Source organism: Trichomycterus rosablanca, chromosome 10 (genome assembly GCF_030014385.1).
Source record: "Trichomycterus rosablanca isolate fTriRos1 chromosome 10, fTriRos1.hap1, whole genome shotgun sequence".
NCBI lineage: Eukaryota > Metazoa > Chordata > Actinopteri > Siluriformes > Trichomycteridae > Trichomycterus > Trichomycterus rosablanca.
Window position 1 is genome coordinate 34,710,095 of NC_085997.1, and position 27,622 is coordinate 34,737,716.

General features: G+C 43.6%; 1 protein-coding gene across 1 annotated transcript; it reads right to left on the minus strand.

The window, feature by feature from the left end:
* vps35l (VPS35 endosomal protein sorting factor like) lies at positions 1-27,594 on the minus strand. The gene is made up of 30 exons (XM_063003212.1): positions 27,558-27,594; positions 24,394-24,493; positions 23,298-23,486; positions 22,084-22,200; positions 21,964-21,988; positions 19,391-19,467; positions 17,240-17,368; positions 16,948-17,032; positions 15,975-16,031; positions 15,488-15,584; positions 15,341-15,388; positions 14,700-14,793; positions 14,414-14,614; positions 14,265-14,311; positions 12,841-12,952; positions 11,642-11,758; positions 10,263-10,316; positions 10,083-10,163; positions 9,806-9,868; positions 9,116-9,201; positions 7,487-7,567; positions 7,150-7,213; positions 6,977-7,075; positions 5,809-5,886; positions 5,606-5,720; positions 4,392-4,531; positions 3,142-3,307; positions 1,844-1,962; positions 1,525-1,671; positions 1-621 (listed from the first exon to the last, which is right to left on the minus strand). Exons 1-30 carry the CDS (start codon positions 27,572-27,574, stop codon positions 523-525), a joined length of 2,904 nt encoding a protein of 967 aa, XP_062859282.1. The 5' UTR covers positions 27,575-27,594; the 3' UTR covers positions 1-522.
* Between the last annotated feature and the right edge of the window lie 28 nt (positions 27,595-27,622).

The following is a 27,622-nucleotide window of genomic DNA, read 5'->3' on the forward strand; positions in this document are numbered from 1 at the left end:
CAAAAGTGTGGAATTTGATTTAATGCGAGATTAGATATTAGAATGTTACAAAAACAAAGTGCTGATTATTATTAAGTCTCACAGAGGAATTAGTACAGGAACTTTGGGTCATCCATCCCAGACTTTCTCACTCTTAATCTCAGTCTGAGCCAGTTTCCATTGATATGGCGGCACATCAGAACCTAGAGTGCCTTCTAAATCACCCCAATCAGCGTCTTTACACCACAACTATCACTCATTCATGTTCAGGGTCCCAGTGGGTCTGGCAGAAATCACAATACAATTCAGAGCAGCCATCAAAAAATAAAGGTGGTGTCAAGTAAAGGGCCCTTCCGTGTGGCACCACACCCACCTCAGCCCTGACCAGGACGAAGTGGAAGTAAATGAAGAGCGGTTTCTTGACATATGAATGGAAACTGCTTGCAGAGTGACAGCACACGTGTGCAGTAGAAAAGCATGGAACGCTTTTAGATTGGGCACCAGTTCTGACACTAGTGAAGGCAGAAGGTCCGTGCTGGTTTCTCAGGCTCGTGACTGCAGAGAGAGGCGCAGCAACATTTCGGAGAGGTGAGCCATTTGGGACTGCTGAGCCTGATGCTTAATGTGATCCAGAGTGCGCACCTACAACACACACATACACACACAATTATACTGGTGTACACGGACTGGTTTTGCAAAGTGTGTACTGTACTGTATATTGTGTGTACTGTATAGGGCAGTTGTAGCCTAGCGGTTAGAGTACTGGGCTAGTAAGCAGAAGGTTGCTGGTTCAAACCCACCCCTGCCAGGTTGCCACTGTTGGGCCCTTGAGCAAGGCCCTTAATCCTCAATTGCTAATCCTCAAATGTAAGTCGCTTTGGATAAAAGCGTCTGCTAAATGCTGAAAATATAAATGTATATTTGAGCTTAGTCTTTACCACCACAACTGAGATGCAAGTGTCTCTTACCCCCTTTCACACATGTACATTTACTCCAGTGTTTACCCCCATTGTGTGTGCACAATGTGTTGATGTGTAAATGTGTGTGTCTGTGGGTGAGTTTGAGTGGTGTGTATTCATTCATGTGAGTTTTGTTAAGTGTGTACAATTGGTGTGTGTGTGTGTATTTGGTGTGTGTTTATGTGTGAGTGTGTGTGTTTGTTGTGTATCTGTGAGAGTGCATGTGTATTTGGTGTGTGTGTGTGTGTGTTTAATGAGTATGTGTATTTGGTGTGTGTGTGAAAGAGAGAGTGTAGATGTGTTTGGTTTATGTGTATGTATGTGTGTGTGTGAGAGAGACAGAGTGTATGTGTGTTTGTTGTTTGTGTGTGAAAGAGAGAAAGTGTAGGTGTGTTTGGTTTGTGTGTGTGTGTGTGTGTGTGTGTGTGTGAGAGAAATACAGTGTATGTGTGTTTGGTGTGTGTTTGTGACAGTGTATGTGGTGTGTCTCTGTGACAGTGTATGTGTGTTTGGTGTGTGTTTGAGAGTGTATGTGTATTTGGTTTGTATTTTTAGGTATGTGTAAGAAAGTGTGTGTGTGTCTAACCGAGGTCCGTGTATCACAGTAGCCGTTTTTATGGCTGAGGTTCCACAGGTTGACAGCAAGCTGGTTGAGTTTGTTGTTGCGTAGATCTGCGTGGGCTAGCAAACTGCTAAAGAGAGAGAACGCCAGCGTAGCCTGCCTGCGTACTCCCTAACACACACACACACACACACACACACACACACACACACACACACACACACATTAGTTTTCAGTGTGACAGTAACACAGCATCACATGAGCTCAGAAACTTGACCAACTCTGCACACTCTGTGTTAATGGTTCTATAGGTGTGTGTGTGTGTGTGTGTGTGTGTTGTTACCTCGTCTCGGCCCAGAGTCTTTAGGTGGTCCAGCACTTGACCAGTCAGAGTCTCACACACTCGGCTGATCTCCGCCACAAATTTGGGGTCTCCACCGTACAGCGTCTCGTTAGAGTCCACTGGAGAGAAGAGAGTCGGTTTAGCGTGCAGGTCATTAAATAAAAACGCTCAGTTGTTTATTAGGTGTGTGGACACCAGGGTCACCATTTTTATGGACACATGGTCCTGGGGTCAGACATGATCTCTAACAGGACTGAACGTCTGGGGAAAATCTTTGCAAAGATTTGGGGTCTGTTTGAAAACCTGATCAGCTGCCTCAGTAGAGAGGATTCTAATAAGACATCGACTCATAAGGCAGGTTATTTAGACGCACTACTACAGCAATTACGCCGATTACATCACCACAGTTTTAGCTTAATAAGCTAACACAGTTAGCCTCAGGCCATTTAAAGCAACAAGCTGAGGCAGCACAGCCTGTTAGCACGCCAGCTAACGTCTCCCTCCGTGTACCAACAGTGATTAAACTGAGCCCAAATTTATCAATATATGACACTTGTGCACCGTTATACAAATTATAAATCAATTAGAATTTATTTACATTTAAAAAGAACTCCGTTGGTTGCTCCACATTCATCCGCCATATTTGTCATTTTTGGTGAGAAAAGTTGTGCCGCACTGAATGCTGGGATTGCCTTCAGCGCTGAGGAAGCATCAGATGCTCCATCATTATTCAGTCAGATTATCACTCAGAATTAAGGCGTCTCAGTAGGAGCATTTTAAGGAATCTAAGAATTTAGACACGCCCTCTTCTCAGGAGTGTATGATGACGTAAAATGCGTCTGTAGAGAGATCACCAGGTTTTTGGACAGACCCCTTATGTGTACAGGTAGGACTGACCATACATTTGTTCAGAGAAATAATAAATTCCACTATATGGGCAAAAGTATGTGGACACCCTTATTTACTGATTGAGTTAATGTGTGTGTAAAATTAATAATATGCTTCAGAAATTGTGGCTCTTGTGCACCAAGTAAGCTTCATTAAGACAAGTTTGTTGGGAAGTAATTACAATAGCCTGCACACAGCCCTGAACTCAGCCCCACTGAACACCTTTGGGATGAATTGGAACATCAACACTTGCAAGCCAGGCTGTTAACTACATAGGAACAAATTTCTGCAGCCACATTCCAAACTCTAAGTGGATGATGTGGTGCAACTCCATATTAATGCTTTCGGGTTTGGAATGTCCATCAAGTTCATGGTCAGGTGTCCACATACTTTTGGCCATGTGTATGCACCTTTAGGAACGGTGTAGAGGAAGCTCTCCTGGCTCATAGCAGCCAACAGTGGCAGGGCGCTGATGTACACTCGCACTTTGGCGTCACTGTTGTCCTCCCACGTGTAGTCCTGCACCATGTTCAACAACCCTCGCACCAAATACAACACCCCCTGCTCCGGGTGGTCCTGCAAAACACACACGCACGCACACACACACACAAACACACACACAGTTTTACACGTTCAACAGGCCTACCATGAATTCAAAGCTCCAAGGCTTTAAAGGCGGCCGAGCAAGAAGGACGCTCCTGCTCCACAATCAGCACCCCAAAGTTTGATTTTCGGCTCTGCTACCGGTCGGCTGGGTGCCATCTAGCTGGCACAATTGGCAGTGCCTGCAGCAGACAAAATTGGCCAGAGTCTGCTGGGTGATAAAAGACCGCACTAATAAAGTGGGTGGGTCTTCACACGCTAAGCGAGGACCCTGGTTAGAGGCCCGAGGCACCTGTGCAGAAGTAGAGAAGCCTCATGTGCGAATCCACCGAGGCACGGGTGGAAAAGAAGTGGTCAAGAGAATGTGCACGGAGGGGGCAAGGAGCAGGCGAATATACCCTCCTCGGATGCAATTGGGATCCCCAGCAGCGGTAGACTAATTGGCTACGCTAAACTGGTGGCTCGGTGGGTAGCACTGTCGCCTCACAGCAAGAAGGTCCTGTGTTCGATCCCCAGGTGGGGCGGTCCGGGTCCTTTCTGTGTGGAGTTTGCATGTTCTCCCCGTGTCTGCTTGGGTTTCCTCCGGGAGCTCCGGTTTCCTCCCACAGTCCAAAAACCTGCAGTCAGGTTAATTAAAGACACTGAATTGCCCTATAGGTGAATGAGTGTGTGTATGTGTGTCTGCCCTGCGATGGACTGGCGCCCCATCCAGGATGTTACTGTGTTCCTTGCGCCCATTGAAAAGCTGGGATAGGCTCCAGCACCCACCCGCAACCCTGATTGGATAAGAGTTTAATTAAGTGAGTGAGTGAGAAATGTATTTTATCTTATTTCTCACAAATGCTATTTTCACTGAATGGGCACAAATTCCCACAGACACACTCCTGATGGAGGCTGTTAACACTGCAAAAAAAGGGGGTGGGGATTTTATTAATGCTCATGGTTGTGAATTCAAAAACATCTTATGAAGCTCGTGGTCAGGTGGCTGTTTGAATTAGCTTTGAACCCTGTCACTGACTCAAAATGCAAAGTGTGTTCTATTTTCGGTGTCCCTCACCGGCACCACCAGCAGCGTGGACAGGAAGTTGTTGATGAAGTCCAGCAGGAAGGGCTCAGAGGGACGCAGTTTCCCCTCCACGTTAATCATGCGCGGAACTTCGGGCAAAATACCGATGGCCGCCTTCAGGAAGGAGTCGGCTGGAACACAGAGAGACTTTTTATGAACTTCATCTACGGCAATCAAACTGCCCCTCTCAACTGGTCAACCAAATACACCAGATGGACAAAAGTATTGGGACACCTCTTCTAATTATTGAACTTGTGCTAACAGATGTATTAAATAAACTAATTATATTAGTTATATAATAGAAATGCCCCTCAGCCCCACTGAACAGCTCTGGAATGAATCGAGGCTTTCTTGACCAACGTCAGCGCCCAGCTACACAAATGTTCATATGACTGAACGGGCACAAATCCCCACAGACATACTCTAAATTCTTGTAAGCTGCTTTCTCAAAAAGTGGCTGTTTTAATAACATTTTCTTTATAAGCTTATGTTAAGGTGTCCAGGTACTTTTGACCATATATTGTATTGTATTGTATTGAGCCATAAGGTCTCACCAATCAGCACTCATTACTGACATTACAGACGGTGGGATGTGATTTGGGACGCAGCCTCTGATTTGAGGAGACGCGCTCACCGTATGCAAGGCAGTTGTAGCCTTGCGGTAAGGGTACTGGACTAGTAATAAAAAAAAGGTCGCTGGTTCAAGCCCCACCACTGCCAGGTTACTGCTGTTGGGCCCTTCAGCAAGGCCCTTAACCCTCAATTGCTCAGACTGTATACTGTCACTGTAAAGTCGCTTTGGATAAAGGCGTCTGCTAAATGCTGAAAATGGAAATGTAAAATGTAAATGTATGTTTCTCCACTACTTAACCAGACAGCAGTCGACCCACCCTCCCTCAGGCACGTCCAACTGCGTCTGGTGAGCCCCGGCCAGGCTGGTAGCACCACCGAGACTCAAAGTGCTCTGAGGCACGTGTTTCTCAGCCCAGCTGAGGCTGGAACAACTAGAACCAGCGCATCTCTGTCCACAATTCCCACAGACACACGCCAAAATTCTGTGGAAAGCTTTTCCGGAAGAGTGGAGACTGTTGTAGCTGGAAAAGGAGGCACCTCCAAACTTTAATTCATGTAGATGTGTATTTATGACCGGGAGTCCTAGAGAGTGTAATTAGTTTAGGTTAGTTCAATACGATGAGTCCACTCACCCTGAGAGAGGCAGTGATTAGCCAGCGCCACCTGTCCTGAGAGTAAGTACAGGTGAAGGCGGTTGAAGATGCTGCTGAGCGACGGGATGCTGATGAAGCTGTAGGCCGCGCACGCCTGCGAGATACGAAGCAGAAACATCGAGATCTGATTAACCAGCTTCACTGATTCATTCATTTATAACTTGGATCATGCGGAGACGAACCCGAACAAACGCGGCTGTTTTGCGGGAGTGATTCCCACCCATCACTCGTCTGGTCTCCATGGCCAACTGGTTCACCATCTGAGGAGAACACAAGAGTCTGAGGGTCAAACATCACGACTTTCACAAGTACTCACCAATATAGCTCAACGTTCACACACACACACACACACACACACACACATTTACATTTATACATTTACACACCCTTTTATCCAAAGCGACTTACAGTACAGTGACAGTATACAGTCTGAGCAACTGAGGGTTAAGGGCCTTGCTTAAGGGCCCAACAGCAGCAACTAGAAAGTGGTGGCCCTTAAACCAGTGTCCTTCTGATTACTAGTCCAATACCTTAACCACTAGGCTACAGCTGCCTACACACACACACACACACACACATGAACTGTGTGTGACAAACGTCAGTGCTCAGCCGTACAAATGCTCTTTTGACTGAATGGGCACACATCCCCACAGACATACTTCAAAGTTTTGTGAGAAGCCTTCTCAAAGAATTGTATCAAAAACCGTTAACAGTTTATTTTCCACTACACACACACATCCGTAGCACACACATAAACACATACACATCCAAACCCACACATGCATACATGTAAACACAAATAACACACACACATGTAAACACAAATAACACACACACATGCACACATGTAAACACAAATACATACATGTAAACACACACACATTAGAATGTACACGTAAACACACACACACCAAAACATACACACATATAAACACACCATAAGTACACACACACACGTTAACACAAACACATACACACACAAACACTCACATTTAAAAATACACACATAAACACACACGTAAACACACAAACACACGTTAACACGCACAAACATACAAACATACACAGACAAACTTCCAGGTGAAAACACACACACACACACACACACACACGTAAACACACAAACACAGGTAATCATACATACAGAAACACACCCAAACACACACACACATAACCACACACAAATACACAAAACACACACACACACAAACATACATTCAGGTAACACAAACTCTTACAGGTAAACATACACTCACACATAAAAACGCACTCAAACACACACGTAAATACACACACAAATACTGTCACAGGTAAACACACTGTTTCAGGTGGAGTGTTGGCAGAACTCACGTGAATGAGCTGAATGATGACGGGCTCTAGGTTGCAGAATGTCGCTCTGGCCTCCACGCAGAAACTCAACTGCTGCTCAAAGTCACGTCCAAACGAGACCTGAAGATGGAGAACATACTAAAGTTTCACACACTGAAGTGTGACTGACGGTGTATAGAAGAAGCAACACTGACCATTCGAATGAAGCCGTTGATCAGCAGAGCTAGAGATCTTTTCTCATCCTCCACCGTAAGAGCACTGAAGATCAGAGAAACACTGTCAGCTCATTACATTTAAAAACACCACATGGACAATATAGGGCCAAAAGTATGTGGACACATGACTAAAAGATTGTTGGACATCCTGTTCCAAATCCAGGGACCTGTTGGCTTAACCACCTGCAATAATTAGGAGCAGTGTCCACATACTTTTGCTTCTTAATCTATAAACAAATCTGATCAGGATCCACTGTGGATACAAGAGAGGTAAAATAATCAGGCATGATCAGGCTGAGAACCTCTGAGATCTTACTTCACAGAATCATGCATGGTCTTGCAGACGTGTAGCAGAGCGTTGAGGATGACGGGATCTCGAGTCGGTTCCTGCTGGTTCCTAAAAAACACAAATCAAGGTTAGATATGAACATTTCTATATAATGTGTTCACATATCACCACTCTGCTGAAAGTTATTTATTTATTTATTTATTTATTGACATTAACATCATGTTTTACACATGGTTACATTCATGACAGGGAAGGTAGTTAATGCTTACACAAGATTCATCAGTTCACAAGTTTAATATCAAACACAGTCATGGACAATTTAGTAGCTTCAATCTACCTCACTTGCACGTCTTTGTACTGTGGGAGGAAGCCGGAGCTCCTGGAGGAAACCCATGCAGATACAGGAAGAACATGCAAACTCCACACAGAAAGGACCTGGACCGATCCACCTGGGAATCGAACCCAGGACCTTCTTGCTGTGAGGCGACAGTGCTACCCACAGAGCCACCGTGCCGAGTTTTCCTGTGTTTTACACTATATGGCCAAATGTATGTGGACATATCTAATCTGGTGCACCACCATCAAAGCATATTTTGTCAGCTGAACATTCCTGCAGGTCAATCATTTTCATACAGGGGTTTTGCTTTGCCTTTCTGGCCAGTTTGGACAACAGCAGATGCGATCTGGAAGTACTTTTATATCTAAGGCCCTACCAAATTCACAGCCATGAAAATTGCGTCACAGACATACTTCGAAGTATTGTGAGAAGATTTCTCAAAAAAGCGGCTGCTTTAATAACGTTGGTTTTTGAAATGGGATGGTCAGGTGTTCAGATACTTTTGGTCACATAGTGAAATGAGCCTTTTCCCGTGCAATATGCAATTTGCTGTAAAAATCGAACTTTAGGATTTGTGTTTGGCGATTTAACATTTTTTATTCGTGTAGCGTTCAAGTGCCTCACGTTTACTGGTTAATCTGCACTATGAGGCGTCCTAGCAATCCTACAGCAATTCAGTTAGCAATCGCTTAATCAAAACGTCCAAGATGTGGAAGTGTAAAGCAGCTAAAACACGACTGAGTTTGGAATCCCAACCAATTCTGTGAACGTAAGGGGGGGTCAAAACACGGACGAGTATTTTCATATTTGAGACAGAACATGAAGCCTCGCACCGTCACTGGATGTCTTAGGGTTACATTCAACCATTAAGGCAGCTGTGCTGTGTATTGTAGCTTCTTTTTATTCTATCATTCAATTTATGCGTGTAATATAATAACTGCCATGAAATGTGACACTTTTCTTTAAAAATTAGTGAGATCTGTGAAAAAAAACAAGATCCGGGCCCTATTTTTTATCATTTTAAATCTTTCCCCTGTCCTCTCAGGTCAGCTGCTTAGAGACGCCTCAAGGCTTGTCATCAGCAAAGTGAGACCTAATGTGGAAATATAAGACTTTCCAAGTGAAAGAGTGTTCAGACTAGACATGTGTGACATTTGCAAAAAGAGGTTGAATAGTTTGCATAATGCTTTGCTTATCTTCTGACTACTGCCCAACCCTTGGGGTCAAAAGCCGAGAGGACTGATGGACACAAACAACCGTATGTAGCATCTGTTTTAATACTTTAGCACGCCACAGAACAAGAAGCTAAGTGAACTTACTTGATGAAAACCTCCATGATGGACTTACAGACCTCCACTCTCACGCTGTCTTTCTGGAACATGTCCATGAAGGGCAGGAACTTCTCCTGGACATCAGAATCAGAAAACCAAACCAAAGAATATCGTACTGCAGCATTAAAGAAATCTCTAAAGTGATAAGTGCTGGAAGGGGGTTTGATGATATTGTTTGTGTATGAAATGACAGACGACGTGTCCCATTATTAATAGACGAACCGCAAAAGAGTAAAGAGGAACATCACAATCTAAAGTGGATGATGTTTCCTCCTCAAAGTTCTTGCTTTTACCGTCCAGATTTGCCAAATTTCAAAACTTTTGAGATGTTTTGCTTTCTCACAACACAAAAATACACTATACTGCCAAATGTATGTGGACACCACATATTATTATTGAGTTCAGGGATTCCATCCACACTTGCTGATCATGGGTATAAAATCCAATTTGGAAAAGTATACATTCGTCCAGCCTTGTAGCAACAGTTTGGGGAGGACCATGCATGTTCCAGCAGAAGAGAGATTTGGTTTGGTCATCTGGGCATGTAGTGAGAGGTTACGTTTAATTTGACCATCGTTAAATAGTGTGTCCACATACTTTCTGTATAGTGTTTATGTATTTGGTATTACATTGCAGTGTTGATAAGAATACAGCAGATTGTGGACTGTAAACTCTCACCATAGAGAAGAGGACAGAGAAGTTGTGAAAATAGTTCAGGATCTTCTTCATCACCGACTGCAACTGAACGAAACAGAAGCAAACAAATCTAATGATCAGCATGTTTATAATCGGGTACGTCAGTATCAGACTGCAATAAAACAGGTCTGATTTAATTTATCACTAGCATTCAAATCAATAGATGAACAATTTCTTAAAATCTTTTTGAAAAATATACAGACAGCAGCTTAGATGATGAACGTGGTGGTGTGTCCATATAAATATGGCCAGTTTGTACCTGTGGATAAGCATCCTCGAACGCCCGGTCCGGGGTCATGTGCTTGATGATGTCAGCCAGCACGGTGTTCACCTCTCGTTTCTATAGCGATGGGAGAGCATGAAAGGAATCAGAAATGGCTGCGTGTGATGATTTTAGGGTGACTGATGCGAACACGTGCGGCTGTCATGAGTAACTCACGGTGAAGTGACGGCAGGTAAACTCCACCCAGATTTCAGCACAGTTGTTGTAATCCTGAAACACAGCATACAGAAAAGCACGTCAAGTGTGATATGATTTATTTGTGGATATACTCAATACCCCTGTGCGTTCTGGCGACCTCTGCTTACCGCACAACGCCCATGCTATTACGGAGGAACACGCTATGCTCTGTGTTCCTCCAGGACTCATGCAGGTGCTGCAATTCGATAGAGAATCCTAGTGTATTATACCGCTGTGCTACCCGAGCGCAGGTTTCATATTTCTGCAATTAAATACGCAGCACTTTTCCACCAAAAGAACTCCGGTTCTTGAACCGGTTCTGTTTGGGCTTCTTTGAACCTTGGTGTTTTTTAAAGAACCGCCCACATTTTCACCAGTTTTTTGGAGGCCAACATGTGTCATCAACGGTGGACGTTGCGCAACCGAAGTAAAGAGTAGCGGCAAGGTGACAGAGCGTGTAGATTACCTGTTGATGTTAGTTTTTATGCAAAAAGCATCACAGAAGGCGACACCGTTTCTTGTATTTGTCGACGTTGTTGCTTTCTCTAGTGACATGAACATCCATTAAATCCACTATAAAAATGTCCACATATATCCATGTTTATCTGTATTTACTTCACTGGGTGGTGTTTTTACTTTTAAACTTGTGTTATGCAGCTCGGGGTGCTGAGAATCAGCTTCACGTATAAAAAGCTTAACAAACTAAAAGTCGACATAGAAACACTAAACTTCTCTCAGTTATACTGGTTATAGGTGCTCTGTACTGCCGAAATTCCTCACGTTTAACTTTATTTTTCACGTTAAACGATACTGTGTGGGTCGCTTTTACCATGTCATATCAAACACTTTGTCTCATTACAGGCGCTTTGAAAGTATCAGCGGCAAACTGGGACAAAGTTCAATCAGATGAACTTTAAAAGATGGAACTGCAGCATCAAGCTACGTAGTAAACAACGGCACAGCAGCACAAAAGCGGTTCTGCTGATTCTCATGTGAAAGAACCCAAACCTCTACAACTTGACACGCCCACAGATGGTTTGCGCTAAAAAAAAGCGAGTATTCTGTGCTGACAGCTGTTTGAAACTCGCTGAAATGGCTAAAAATCAAGTTTGCGAACTGGAACGGAGCCCGTTCCCTGTCGGTGGAAAAGGGGCACAAAAGGTGGAGGGTGAAGGTGCCGGAACTGGTGCACAGAAGACCTGGGGACCCTTTAGGAACCAGCTTGTTTTCACCAGATCAACAACTTACTGTTCAAGCCCCTGACGTAACAGGTTCACAGCACCAGAAAGCACCAGCACCAGAGAAGTGCTAACAGACTAAGAAATAGTGAACTGTAGAGAAAAAACAAGGTTGGTTACCTGTGGATTGCGCACTTTAGTGATGACCTTCCAGGCCTCGTTGAGGATGGGCAACCTCTCGCTCTCTGGAGGGTCGGCACACGCCAAACTCCGGCCCAGAGAACCAAATAATAGGTGCTGGAGGAGTCATTTTGAAAGACAAAAACAAAATAAAAAGCATTTTTTAGAAAACACATTATCAATATTCACTACAACCACAAAGCACTGAGCAATTCTGCTGTGCGAGTCCCCGGAACATCAATTCTGCCAAACAACAAACTGCCTTCACATATATTTATAATAGCCTAACTAATCATTAGTGATTCTAATTGACTGCAGCTGGTGACTTCTCTGTGCCCCGAAAAATAAGGCTAGTTTAACAGTGCCCAGTACAAACTACTGGTTTTTCAAACTTTTTTTAAGCCACCCACATTCTGCCCATGACGTTTTACGTGACCCAGGCAACACAAACAATGCATCTCACTCTCTCTGCTATGCTCTGTACAATCTGGTCCCACTGTGGTTTACAAAATGTAACATAAAGCCTTTTCAAGGGGGCGTTTACATACAAGCTCAGTTAATTATTATTATTTGTCTTTGCGACACATTTTTTTGGCTTGCAACTGACCTAAGGGTCTCATGCTGAAAGGACATTTGTCTGTATAGTCAGATAAGAGATCCAATACCCACTGTCGAGCAAGATTTACTCTACTATACTATAAGCTAAAAGGCTGCCATGCAAGAAAGAAGCCTCTGGTCCTGCCTCAGATCACATTTGAGGTGCTGATCTTGGAACAGATGCAATCCAAGAACCCCCATGAAACAGATCCTGGAGTAGAAGAGCCAGTGTCCACTGTCAAGAATGCTTTAAAATCACTGTGAGCAAACAGACTGCTTAGCATGAAGCAGCTTAGAAGCAGCTTGGTAATATACAGCTTGCTTGACTGTCAGCAGAGACACCACTGATCCAGCAGATTGTAGTTTATGCTATGACCAGTTTTTGTTGGGTCTTGACTCAGATCTGAACACCCGGACTAATTTACGCTCAGCATTAATGTAAGAGTCTGGATGTTCTTCCTGACCCTGGTATGAGTCCACTGTTCCACCAGCTGAATGTTATTGAACGATGGCCTGGTATGACATGATGTATAAACTAGTTCATAGTGGACAGAAGACAGGACCAGTGTGAGCAGTTTGTTGGTGTGTATGGTTCCTCTCACCTTGGGAAATCCAGCTTCATCACAGTCCTTGATCATTCCAATGAAGTCGGTGGCTCTTGCAGCCACGAATTCGGCCCGGAAGGCCAACATGACAGAGTTCAGCAGGAGAGCACTGCAGGAAATCATCAGCATTAATGACCCAACACCAAAACATGCATACTTAGTACACTGTACGGCCAACAGTATGTGGACACCTGACCATAAGCTTGGTGGACATCACTTAGCAAAACCATGGATATAAATATGGAGTCCCCCCGCCCACATCTGGGAGTGTGCACATTCAGTCAATAGAACATGTGCAAGGCTCATCCAGCCCTAACATTCTGATTCATCCCAAAGTTCAACAATTGGTTTTGTACATCTTACAGCAATGGGTGTGGTTGAAACACCTGAACTTAATAATTAATAAGGGGTGTCCACATACTTTTGGGCATATCCTCTACTTTAAAAATACAGTTTTAGGTTTTGAGCTGGAATTCTTGTAATGGAAAAAGGTCATAGACTTTTAAAATGTAAACATTCTGCACAAAACAGCAGTCCAAAGGTCACTCAGAACCAGCTCCAGATTACCTCCAGGACCAACTTCAGAACCAGCTCCAGAATCATCCCCAGTACCAGACATAAAACCAGCTCTAGAAAAAGCTCCAGAACCAAACACAGAACCAGCTCCAGAACCAGCCTTAGAACCAGACACTGAACCAGCACCAGAATAACTACAGAACCAGCCTCAGAACCAGCTCCAGAACCAAACACAGAACCAGCTCCAAAATATATCCAGAACCAGCCTTAGAACTAGACACAGATTCAACACCAGAATAGCTCCAGAACTAGCCTCAGAATTAAACACAGAACCAGTGCAAGATATAGCTTCTGAACCAGCCTCAAAACCAAACACAGGACCAGCTCCAGGACCAAACACAGAACCAGCCTCAGAAATAGCTTTAGAACCAAACACAGAATCAGTTCCAAAAATATATCCAGAACCAGCCTTAGAATTAGACACAAAATCAGCTCCAGAAATATATCCAGACCCCACCACAGAACCAAACACAGAACCAGCCTCAGAACCAAACACAGAACCAGCTCCAAAAAAAAAGCTCCAGAACCAAGCTAAAAAAAACTCCAGAACCAGCCTCAGAACCAAAAACACAGAACCGGCACCAGAACAAAACACAGAACCAGCTCCAGAACAAGTCAAATTTTGAAAAACCTACAATCGTTCCTGAACAAACGTAAATTGATCTTTATTTTTTGGACATTACAGTTCCGAGCCTGCCATGTGACACATGTTCCTTACAGGTGTCTGTAAACTTCTGACTGTAAAATGTGAGATTCATGTAGTTTTATGGAACAGCGGTGACATGATACACAGAATGACATTAGCAGAAAGTGAATAAACAATTTGGGGAAGGGTGATTACTCACTTGTTGCCCAGTTTTTTACACCTCTCCATCATCTCAGTAAGCAGCACCTAGCAAAGAGGAAAACAAACATCACTAATGCAGCTATTCCATATTTAATCTAGATACATGTCTATGTGTCTGTATGTGTGTGTGTGTGTGTGTTTGTTTACATCAGGTGCTCTGTAAGCCACACACTGCAGAATCCAGTTGATGGCTGGAGAATAGAGTGTGAGGTACACGGGTATCTCCACCCTCTGGATCACCAGCTGGTTCTGAACACTGTCACTGTGAATCTGCCGGAAAGACGCCAGCAGGTCGAAGAAGTTCTTGTTCAGACAGTCCTTCAGGTGAGGAGCCACCTCCATGCCCACCTGCACCAGGAGAACCAGAGAGATCAATAAATAACATTCACAACAAAAGAGGAGGAGCAGTGTGGAGGAAAAAGAAAGATCATACCCTGCACAGGTAGGCTCGGGCATACACTCCCACCAGCGGGTCCCCGATCCCTCGAACCATCGCCGTGAGCCGGGGCAGAGTCTCCTGAATCCCACTGCGCACCATCAAAGAGGAACACGTGGTAAACATGAGTGTATGAATAACCCACTGATGACCCGCGCGCAGCCCTTAGCGGAGCTGTGCATTCTGCAAAGGTACGTCTCTATCTGCCAGTCAGGGTCCTTGCACAGCGTTTGAAGACCCCACCCACATAGTCTGGTCATCCAACCCTAGCAGAACCGTGTCTGCTGCAGGCACTGCCAGTTATGCCTGCTATATGGTACCCAGCCAAGTTTCAAACCGAGGAGTTCAGAATCTCGGCGCTTGTGTGCTAGCGGAATATCTCGCTGCGCTACCTGGGCATATCATATTTAATAAAAATACACATCGATGAGCCAAAACTTTAGGACCACGGCTGTTTCTGTTCTGTAGCACTGGTGCAGAAACCCGGCAACCTCAGAGATGCAGCTAACTTTATTGCGCAATTAGATCAGAAGCATCAGACGACTCTGTATATACAGACAATAACATTCTCTGTCCATCTTCTGATGTACCTTCTGAACCTCAGATTAAATCCCAAATCCCAAAAATCTGCTACTCACTTCTTGCTCACAAACCGGTTGCACTTCAGTATGGCGGCTTCCACATATCTAAAAAAAAGACGTTGAGGAAATATGACCAGTGTTGCATTCTGAGATAACGATAGCGTTCTCGTAAACAGAAGAGGGTTTTAAGCTTTCTGAGGATACAGACGAGGGACGAGCTCTCTGATGGAGGCGATTTTGAAGAACCAGTTGAGGCACGTCTCTTTAGCCGTGTCGTTCACGTCCTCCACTGAGAAGAAGTCTATAAGGAAGATAAATAAAATCCTTAAAAGATTCCAAAACGATAAAGTATTCTAATATCAAACAATCCTAATATTGTGTTGGTCCCCCTTTTGCAGCCAAAACAGCCCTGACCCGTAAAGGCATGGACTACACTAGACCCCTGAGTGTGTGCTGTGGTATCTGGCAGCAAGATGTCAGCAGCAGATCCTTTAACTCCTCTAAGTTGTGAGGTGGGGCCTCCATGAATCGGACTTGTTTGTCCAGCACATCCCACAGATGCTTGATTGGATTAAGATCTGGGAAATTTGGAGGCCAAACTCGTTGTGCTCCTCAGTTCTGAACCATTTTTGCTTTGTGCAAACCCACAATTCTTTTGAACAGCTTGCTGCTGGGCGCGTGTTTGTCTTACCTGGAAGAGGTTCAGGATCGGAGCACATGGTCCAGATTCTTTCATAAACCAGACGACCTGGAGTGACAAAAAACATCCTCAGTCCAATTTACAAACTTCACAGAAACCCTGACAGCATAAAACCATGGACAATCCATCTACCATAATAATTTATACCAGGGATTTTACCAGGCTGTGGATCCCGAACCTACACCCAGAGTAGTTATCGAGGTCTGGAAGACTTACTGTGTCACTGATCGCAATTAATGTGATGAGCGCTGGATGAGGTGGCAATAAACAGGCAGCGAAAACAAGTATTGACGACAAATTAGAGGCTGCTGAAACATTGGTGACACCGTCCACATTCAAGCAAGCTTTATGTCACAATGGGCTTAGAGAAAGAAACTCTTGCTCCAAAATCAGTGGCTCAAAACTTGATTAGAGTTTTTTGCTGATCACATATAAGCAAAAAATAAAAGTTAAGCAGCAGCATCTGAGCCATTGGTGAGGTAAAGCTTGATTGACTGTGGACAGTAACCCAGGTTCTGATTTTAAGTGTTTTGGATTACATTTGAGCACCCTGATAAATTTCGACTCATTATAAGAGAACAGTTGGGGTCCTAAAGTTGACAAACAGACAACTTTTCTAACGATATGGCAAAAAAAGTATGTGGACAGCTGACCGTGTCTTTTTCCAAAGCTATAATTAATATTAAGTTATCACCAGTTGTGGCTATAACAGCCTCCGCTCTTCTGGGAATGTATTTGTGAGCTCAGGCACTAATATTAGACTACCTGACTTGTTGTGTTGATGTGTTTACTGGGGCTGAGGTCAGTTTTTTGTGCAGGTAACTGGAATTCCCCCAGAGCAAACTCTTCAACCCACTGTACAAACCATACTTCACAGCCAATCAGAATCGAGAACTCAACAGCACGATTCTATAATTAAATAAATCAAAACTAAACGTTCCTGAGGCTTGTGTTCAATGCTTACCGAATGTGTCCAGGATGTCTGTGATGAGGACGAACTTGCTGGGGTAGAACTGGATCACAGAGGTGTCGGAAAGCAGTTTGGAGCACTGAAAAGCACAATGAAAAGTCCAAGAGTGAGTGTGAATAATTCAGGCAGAAAGAGTTTATCTGTTATTAGAACCTCGATTAAGATCAGACCACTTTTATTCACACAGAACTTTAGCTCTCAAAAGTGTTCACAAACTTTTTACTTGTGAACCCTAACTGCTTAGGTAATGCCCACATGTAGCCTAACACATCAGTCCGTTTCTGACCTGGATGACGATTTTTAGGGCTTTGACTTTCTGGTCTGAAGCCCAGGCCTCCTTCAGTGACTGGTTCAGCTCCTCGATACGGTTCACGTAGTCCTGCTGTGAAAGGTTCAGCAGCTCCCTCTGAGAACCCTGGAACCAAAAACAAGCACTGAAAGATTAGTGTCACTACAGGGTCAGTTACGTCTGTTTCACCGTCGCTACAGCGTCACTACAGAATCAGCATCAGTTAAAACAGTTACAGCGTCGCGTCAGCATCAGTTACAACAACTATTACCGCATCACTACACCGTCACTACAGCATAAATTATACCACAGCTACATGCTATACAGCTATATGCTACAGTCTCAGTTACAAGTTACAGCGTCACTGCAGCTTCAGTTAGAGCATCTTTTACACTCTCACTACAGTGTCACTACAGCCTTAGTAACAGCATCACTACAGTATCAGCAGTGATGCTGTAACTGTTGTAACTGCAGCATAACTACAGCATTAACTATAACATTGCTACAGTCTAAGTTACAGCATCACTACAGTCTCAGTTACAGCATCACTACAGTGTCACACATTCACTACAGTCAATTACACTGTACTTCAAGTTTCAGTAACAATGTCACTACAGTGTCAATTACAGCAGCACTACAGTGTCAGTTACACTGTCTGTTACACTGTCACCGCAGCATCACTACATTAACTATAGCATTGCTACAGCCTCAGTTACAGCGTCAGTACAGTCTCAGTTACAGCGTCAGTACAGTGTCAGTCACACCATCACTACAGTCAGTTACACTGTACTTCCAGCTTCAGTAACAATGTCACTACAGTGTCAGTTACAGCAACACTACAATGTATGTTACATCGTCACTGCAGCATCACTACAACATTAACTATAGCATTGCTACAGTCTCAGTTACAGTGTCACTACAGTCTCAGTTACAGCATCACTACAGTGTCAGTCACACAGTCACTACAGTCAGTTACACTGTACTTCCAGCTTCAGTAACAATGTCACTACAGTCTCAGTTACAGCATCACTACAGTGTCAGTTACACCATCACTGCAGTGTCACTACAACATTAACTATAGCATTGCTACAGTCTCAGTTACAGCATCACTACAGTGTCAGTCACACGTCAATACAGTAAGTTACACTGTCACTCCAGCTTCAGTAACAATGTAACTACAGTGTCAGTTACACCATCACCACAGTCTCAGTTACAGCATCACTACAGTGTCAGTTACACCGTCTGTTACACCATTACATACAACATTAACTATAGCATTGCTACAGTCTCAGTGTCAGTCTCAGTTTCAGCGTCACTACAGTGTCAGTCACACAGTCACTACAGTCAGTTACACTGTACTTCCAGCTTCAGTAACAATGTCACTACAGTCTCAGTTACAGCATCACTACAGTGTCAGTTACACCATCACTGCAGTGTCACTACAACATTAACTATAGCATTGCTACAGTCTCAGTTACAGCATCACTACAGTGTCAGTCACACGTCAATACAGTAAGTTACACTGTCACTCCAGCTTCAGTAACAATGTAACTACAGTGTCAGTTACACCATCACCACAGTCTCAGTTACAGCATCACTACAGTGTCAGTTACACCATTACATACAACATTAACTACAGCATTGCTACAGTCTCAGTTTCAGTGTCAGTCTCAGTTTCAGCGTCAGTACAGTGTCAGTTGCAGTGTCAGTTACAGCATCACTACAGTGTCATTTGCAGTGTCAGTTACAGCATCACTACAATGTTGGTTACAGTGTCACTTCATTTTCAGTCACACCATCACTACAGTGTCACAGTGTTACAGCGTCTGTAGATTAATACCAAAAGTATGTGGATGCTCCTTCTTATATTTAAGTCCAGGTGTTTTAGCAACACATATAATTTAAAAAAATATAAAATAAATGTTATTTTTAATAATGTGGCAACAGTTTAGGGAAATCCCTTTCCTGTTCCAGCATGACTGGGCCCCTGTGCACAATGTCAGGTCGATGGGTTGGTGTGGAAGAATTTGAGTGGCCTGCAAAGAAGCCTGAGCTCAACCCTATTAAACAACTTTGGAATGAACTGGAACGTCAACTGTGAATAATTGTAATTAAGAGGGACAGTTCAGCGTTCTGTTTCATACTCACTTCCTCCAGGTCATCCAGCTCCTCCAGACGGGTGCGAACCTTCTCCGAAACTGCAGAGCTGGGGCTGGTGGCCTTGCCTTCCCAAAACACACACAGGTAAAAATTCAGTACAAAAATGTACAAACTGTACAGCCAAAAGTATGTGACCACCCCTTTTGTGGTTCCAGCATGACTCTGCCTATTTTATGAGCTCCATAAAGACATGGTTTGATGACATTTACATTGTCAGCATTTAGCAGACGCTTTTATCCAAAGCGACTTACAGTATACAGTCTAAGCAATTGGGGTTAAGGGCCTTGCTCAAGGGCCCAACAGTGGCAACCTGGCAGTGGTGGGGTTTGAACCAGGGATATTCTGATTACTAGTCCAGTATCTTAACCGCTAGGCTGATGAGCTGAGTTTGGCTGACAGGAACTTCTGACCTCAACACATTTGGGATAAATTGGAACCTGAATGGGCAGAAATTCAGTGTCAGTTACAGCATCACTACATTGTCAGTTACAGCATCACTACATTGTCAGTCACAGCATCACTACAGTGTCAGTTACAGTATCACTACATTGTCAGTCACAGCATCACTACAGTGTCAGTTACAGTATCACTACATTGTCAGTCACAGCATCACTACAGTGTCAGTTACAGCATAACTACAGTGTCAGTTACAGTATCACTACATTGTCAGTCACAGCATCACTACAGTATCAGTTACAGCATCACTACATTGTCAGTCACAGCATCACTAGTGTCAGTTACAGTATCACTACATTGTCAGTCACAGCATCACTACAGTGTCAGTTACAGTATCACTACATTGTCAGTCACAGCATCACTACAGTGTCAGTTACAGTATCACTACAGTATCAGTTACAGCATCACTACAGTGTCAGTTACAGTATCACTACAGTGTCAGTTACAGTATCACCACATTGTCAGTCACAGCATCACTACAGTGTCAGTTACAGTATCACTACAGTATCAGTTACAGCATCACTACAGTGTCAGTTACAGCATCACTACATTGTCAGTCACACAATCACTAGTCAGGTACACTGTACTTCCAACTTCAGTAACAATGTAACTACAGTGTCAGTTACAGCGGCACTACAATGTCGGTCACACCATAACCACAGTGTCAGTTACACCGTCTGTTACACCGTCACTGCAGTGTCACTACAACATTAACTATAGCATTGCTACAGTCTCAGTCACAGCATCACTACAGTGTCAGTCACACCGTCACTACATTCAGTTACACTGCCACTCCAGCTTCAGTAACAATGTAACTACGTGACAGTTACAGCGTCACTACAGTGTAAGTTACAGCATCACTACAATGTTGGTTACAGTGTCACTTTATTGTCAGTCACAGCATCACTACATTGTCAGTCACAGCATCACTACAGTGTCAGTTACAGTATCACTACAGTATCAGTTACAGTGTCACTACAGTGTCAGTTACAGCATCACTACAGTGTCAGTTACAGTATCACTACAGTGTCAGTTACAGCATAACTACAGTATCAGTTACAGCGTCACTAGTGTCAGTTACAGCATCACTACATTGTCAGTCACAGCATCACTACAATGTCAGTTACAGCATCACTACAGTGTCAGTTACAGTATCACTACAGTATCAGTTACAGCGTCACTACAGTGTCAGTTACAGCATCACTACAGTGTCAGTTACAGTATCACTAGTGTCAGTTACAGCATAACTACAGTATCAGTTACAGCGTCACTAGTGTCAGTTACAGCATCACTACATTGTCAGTCACAGCATCACTACAATGTCAGTTACAGCGTCACTACAGTGTCAGTTACAGTATCACTACAGTATCAGTTACAGCGTCACTACAGTGTCAGTTACAGCATCACTACAGTGTCAGTTACAGCATCACTACAATGTCAGTTACAGCGTCACTACAGTGTCAGTTACAGTATCACTACAGTATCAGTTACAGCATCACTACAGTGTCAGTTACAGCATCACTACAGTGTCAGTTACAGCATCACTACAGTGTCAGTTACAGCGTCACTACAGTGTCAGTTACAGTATCACTACAGTATCAGTTACAGCATCACTACAGTGTCAGTTACAGCATCACTACAGTGTCAGTTACAGCATCACTACATTGTCAGTCACAGCATCACTACAATGTCAGTTACACCGTCACTACACTGTCAGTTACAGCATCACTACAAATTCCCACAGAAACATTCCAAAAGCTTGGCAGGAAGAGTGGAGGCTGTTATAGCCACAAAGTGGAAGGGGCGACCCCTCTGGTAGAAATATGTCACTGCAAGTGATTTTGTACCATCTGAAGTAACAATATCTGACAGACCATGGCACTGTCAACCTGGAAGAGACCACTTTTAGGGTAGAAATGTTTTGTTCATTAGATGATGGGTTAGAATAAACCAGCAAAATGTCATTCACAGGATTAGAGGCACTGGAACTCTCTTTAGGGTCTAGCATTCAGACTTTAAGTGAATGTTTAGACTTTGTATGATGCCTGGCAGAAGTGTAGGAGGACCATGTTCTCCTTTAAGCTTTGAGATCCTCAAAGACTTACTTTTTTCTGAGCCCATGAAGAGATTCTGAAAACAAAAACAAAACAAAAGGTTAGGACAGAAGGAAAGGTGATTCCTCCAAGCATCACGTCTGTGAACGTGGAACACAGTGAGGTTCTTACTATGGAGAGCTTCTCTGTGGTGGTGAACCTGGCCAGGATCTCACCACGTTTGGCAGACCACGGCTCGAAGTCTGAACCCACTTCTTCCTCGTTCTCCTTATGTTTCCTCCCCAGTTCCTGAAACGAAACGCAGTGAGACTTAAACCACAAGCTCTGGAGCAGCTAGAACCAAAGTGCATACTGGTGACAAATTAAAGGAACACCACACGCTCCAGGGTTCCTCTAGTGTGCAAATCTGGAACGTCACTACAGGGATGGAACACTGTTTTTGTCCTAAGCTTGTCCTTTAATTGCTCTGTTGGTAATGGTGACGGTGGTGGAGGTGAAGATGCCATTTAACAAAACCAGTCCAAAAATCAAATCATTCTTTTAGCTATTGTGAACTTTAGATGGGAGATGTCAGTTTGGAAGAACCCACTCTTATCAGCATTGAAATCGCTCGTCAAATCGGTCAGGTGTTCATTATGATCAAGCATTTAGGTCTGCACCGTTCTCTTGGTGTATGCCACTTGACAGTTATCGACATTTAGCAGACGCTTCTATCCAAAGCGACTTACAGTACTATGATAGTATTTACTGTAGGCAATTTAAGGTTAAATCCTTGCTCAAAGGCCCAACAGTGGCAACCTGGCAGTGGTGGGGCTTTAACCAGTACTAGTCCAGTACCTTAACCACTAGGCCACAACATTTGGCAGTACAAACACTTTTATCCAAAGCGACTTTAAGTGTGGCCAAATGAAGAATCAACAATCCAAGCAAGTGAAGACTTGCTCAGGTGCCCACAGTGGCAAACATGCAGTGGTGGGGCTTAAACCAGCAACCTTCTGATTACTAGTAACTGCTGAGCTACCACAACTAGCATTCTACCACATCTGTGCAGACCAGTGCTTCTTGTAAACTAGTGATAGTTTCGTTAGTGCATTTCATCTTGGTGACGAGACTGGACATGCACTTACTCAACTCAGCCACTAGATGGCACCATATTAAACATACTGTTTTTCTTCTTAAATAAAGAACTAAACATGAAGAACATTTCTTCCACTTCCATCTTCATTTTACCACCCGTCTTCATTTCTCTCTATCTGGGACAAACTAGGTGGACCAGTGGTCGTATCGCTTGGTTGGATCCTATCTGGTCTGATACATGAACACATGGGTGAATGATCAAAGTTCTGAACCCAGTTCCCTTCATCATATCAGCATCAGAATCTCACCACCGAAGAGCTGCTGTGAGGCAGGGCGGGAGACTCATGGGCTGATGCAGCGGCGAAGAGCGACAGGGGGTCGGTTCCCTCCATCATGGAGCTGAGAGGGTCAGGGGCCACGGAGCTGGAGGAGGAGGAGGATGAAGATGTGCTGCCTTTCCGTCCTCCACGTCTGGACTTCGTCGTGGAGTCCGTCACCTGCGAGAGACAAATTGGGAACTTGGGAAGGCATGGATTAATTGTTTGGCATGGAGCTGTGAGGTGAAAAAAGTTTGTGAATCCCTTTAGCTTAAAAATGTAGGTGAACTTCTGCGTTCCAGTGAATGAAATGAGACTGGAGGTGCGGGTTGTAGAAGTGCCTTTCCGATTCATTACAAATCTTCATTCACACTTGGCATTGACAATGTCGACGGGCATTTTTCAATCCACAACAGACCACCGCACCGCCTTCCTCTGTTCACGGCTGGTGGACGTGTATATCAGGTTTGTGTAAAAATAAATTAATAAATAACCGGTTTTCCTTCTTATGAACACCACAGCTGCGTCCGGAATCGCATACTTAGAGAGTATGTACTAGATTGGAGGAAGTATGCACTACTCTGCCGGTAAAAAAGTACATACTTCCAGTACAGAAGTATGCAGTATGTGCTACGCACTACATCCGCCATCTTTCCAACGTCAAGTGATGACGTGGGACGTGATGACGTAATATCACCATGGTTACAGACTATTACAAACCCCACTCGCCAAACTTTTGGATATTTATCGTGTTTTTGTTATTAATTTGTCTTTAAAATGTTTTATTTTATTTATCTTACTTACACTTGTAAACAGAGGACCGCTATCTTTCTTGTTTCTTATTACGCTTCGAACGCCTACGCAGCTCCAGTTGCATTATGGGATACATTAACGGACCGCAAGTGTGCATCACTTGCATACTCAAACATGGCTGCCCAATAAGTAGGTCATCCGGGTACTTCTCGCGTACCTCTTTGTGTATACTATGTATTCGGACATACTAACCGCTCTCGCGTCCTCATTTCGCGTACTATTTAGTATGGAAGTATGCGATTCCGGACGCAGCCCACGTTTCTACTGGACTCACCATGATGGGTTTGAGAGGGTGGAAGTCGCCGTTCTGAACCGGAATGGCTGTTGAACGGCAGCTCTGCATCTCAGTGCCATAATTACGCATACGTGAGTGCCTTCAAGAGAAAAACAGAACACAAGGAATGTATTTACATCATAAATAATGTAGAGGAGAAAAAAACAACCACAGTGATTAAGAACACAAATCCAGCAAAACTGTAAATACAGCTGTACAGGTGAGTCTGTTTACCTACCACAGCTGTACAGGTGAGTCTGTTTACCTACCACAGCTGTACAGGTGAGTCTGTTTACCTACCACAGCTGTACAGGTGAGTCTGTTTACCTACCACAGCTGTACAGGTGAGTCTGTTTACCTACCACAGCTGTACAGGTGAGTCTGTTTACCTACCACAGCTGTACAGGTGAGTCTGTTTACCTACCACAGCTGTACAAGTGAGTCTGTTTACCTACCACAGCTGTACAGGTGAGTCTGTTTACCTACCACAGCTGTACAAGTGAGTCTGTTTACCTACCACAGCTGTACAGGTGAGTCTGTTTACCTACCACAGCTGTTCAGGTGAGTCTGTTTACCTACCACAGCTGTACAAGTGAGTCTGTTTACCTACCACAGCTGTACAGGTGAGTCTGTTTACCTACCACAGCTGTACAAGTGAGTCTGTTTACCTACCACAGCTGTACAGGTGAGTCTGTTTACCTACCACAGCTGTACAGGTGAGTCTGTTTACCTACCACAGCTGTACAGGTGAGTCTGTTTACCTACCACAGCTGTACAGGTGAGTCTGTTTACCTACCACAGCTGTACAAGTGAGTCTGTTTACCTACCACAGCTGTACAGGTGAGTCTGTTTACCTACCACAGCTGTACAGGTGAGTCTGTTTACCTACCACAGCTGTACAAGTGAGTCTGTTTACCTACCACAGCTGTACAGGTGAGTCTGTTTACCTACCACAGCTGTACAAGTGAGTCTGTTTACCTACCACAGCTGTACAGGTGAGTCTGTTTACCTACCACAGCTGTACAGGTGAGTCTGTTTACCTACCACAGCTGTACAGGTGAGTCTGTTTACCTACCACAGCTGTACAGGTGAGTCTGTTTACCTACCACAGCTGTACAAGTGAGTCTGTTTACCTACCACAGCTGTACAGGTGAGTCTGTTTACCTACCACAGCTGTACAAGTGAGTCTGTTTACCTACCACAGCTGTACAGGTGAGTCTGTTTACCTACCACAGCTGTACAGGTGAGTCTGTTTACCTACCACAGCTGTACAGGTGAGTCTGTTTACCTACCACAGCTGTTCAGGTGAGTCTGTTTACCTACCACAGCTGTTCAGGTGAGTCTGTTTACCTATCACAGCTGTACAGGTGAGTCTGTTTACCTATCTGAACTATTTAGCTATTGTTAAAATTATCATCTTAATCTTTCAGCTGTTTTAAAACAAATAATTAAAATAAATAAATTAATAAATATACATATTTTGCATAATGTGAATAATTAAATAAATATAAGCATAATGGATGATGTTACAAAACCCTTGTAGGAGTAGTGGTAACTCAGTTGGACTAGGAGCTGGACTAGTATTCAAAAGGTTGCTGATTCAAGCCCCATCATCACCAGTTGACACTGTTGAACCCCTGAGCAAGGTCCATAATCCTCAGTTGCTCTAATTGTATTCAGGAATGACTGTAAATCACTTCTAATAAGCACTTACCTCGTTATCTCTTTACTCTTTACTAAGCACCTAAGCTGACATAGGGTTTCAGCAGATTTATATTCTTGGACTGTTGTCTACTTAAACTAGAGTAAGGTAATGTTTACTGTTGAAGCTCTTCTGTAAGTCGCTCTGGATAAGAGTGTCTGCTAAATGCAGAAAATGTAAATTTATTATTTGTTGTAGTTTTTACACAGACTACAGATTTCCTTGTTGACACTGATTTTATATTATTTATTTATTTAATAAAACATTTAAATATTCACATTTCTGTGTCACATTTATTTATTTATTAGGATTTTAATGTCATGTTTTACACTTTGGTTACATTCATGAGAGGAACGGTAGTTACTGGTTACACAAGATTCATCAGTTCAAGTTCATTATCAAACACAGTCATGGACAATTTTGTATCTCCAATTTACCTCACTTGCACGTCTTTGTACTTTGGGAGGAAACCCACGCAGAAAGGACCCGGACCGTTCCACCTGGGGATCGAACCCAGGACCTTCTTGCTGTGAGGCGACAGTGCTACCACCGAGCCGCCCCTGTGTCACATTTAGTTTCATGCATAGTTTATATGTTTAATTCGGGGTGGTGCGATGGCTCAGTGAGCAGCACTGTCGCCTTACAGCAAGAAGGTCCTGGGTTCGATCCCCAGGTAAAGCAGTCCGGGTCCTTTTTGTGTGGGTTTCCTCCGGGAGCTCCGGTTTCCTCCCACAGTTCAAAGATTTGCAAGTGAGGTGAATTAGAAATACAAAATTGTCCATGACTGTGTTTGATATTAATGACTTAAACTGATGAATGTTGTGTAAGATGAATGTAACCAAAGTGTGTAAAACATGACGTTCAAATCCTAATAAATAAATCAATAATATGTTTAATTCTGCACATAGAATTACTACTGTCACTATTGATATTATTATTATTGCTATTATTATGCTCTATTATTAACCATGAACAAAACATTAAACGTATACTGGGTGTTTTGTACATTTAACACTCATGCATTAGTCAGATATTTATATTCAGCCTCCGTGTGTGAGAATTAAAGGTCTTGCTGAGGGGTCCAACAGTGACAGTGACAGCCTGGTGTTTTGGAAGTTTAACCCTTGAGTCCAGTTCCTGAAAACCACTGCACACAACAGCCACTCCCATAATCCTCGTGAATACAGAGAGTTTTACTGATTGGTGTTTTTGTGAAGGGTTTTATGTCTGTAAGATGATGAGAAGAGACAGAACACTGTCTTAACACTGATGGTAGAAGCAGAAGTGCAGTGAGCTGTGTGTGCAGTGTGTGCAGTGAGCAGTGTGTACAGTGAGCAGTGTGTACAGTGTACAGTGAGCGGAAGTGAGTTGTGTGTGCAGTACATGCAGTATAAATGTGATGATCATGATGAATTAGGAAAATCAGGATGAACACATGAAGAAAATTAAATCTGTTTCTCACCACTGTACAGAAGACATCCTTCACTTCAGAGTCATGTGACCGACACTGAAGCTTCAAACAGCAGA

What these genes read in the sequence shown, in the direction of transcription:
- vps35l (XM_063003212.1), bottom strand. An exon ending in CTCACAGCAGCTCTTCGGTG is followed by an intron (nt 22,201 to 23,297) that starts GTGAGATTCTGA and finishes GTTTCGTTTCAG; the next exon opens with GAACTGGGGAGGAAACATAA. An exon ending in ATCATGGAGGTTTTCATCAA is followed by an intron (nt 7,568 to 9,115) that starts GTAAGTTCACTT and finishes TGTGTTTTTTAG; the next exon opens with GAACCAGCAGGAACCGACTC.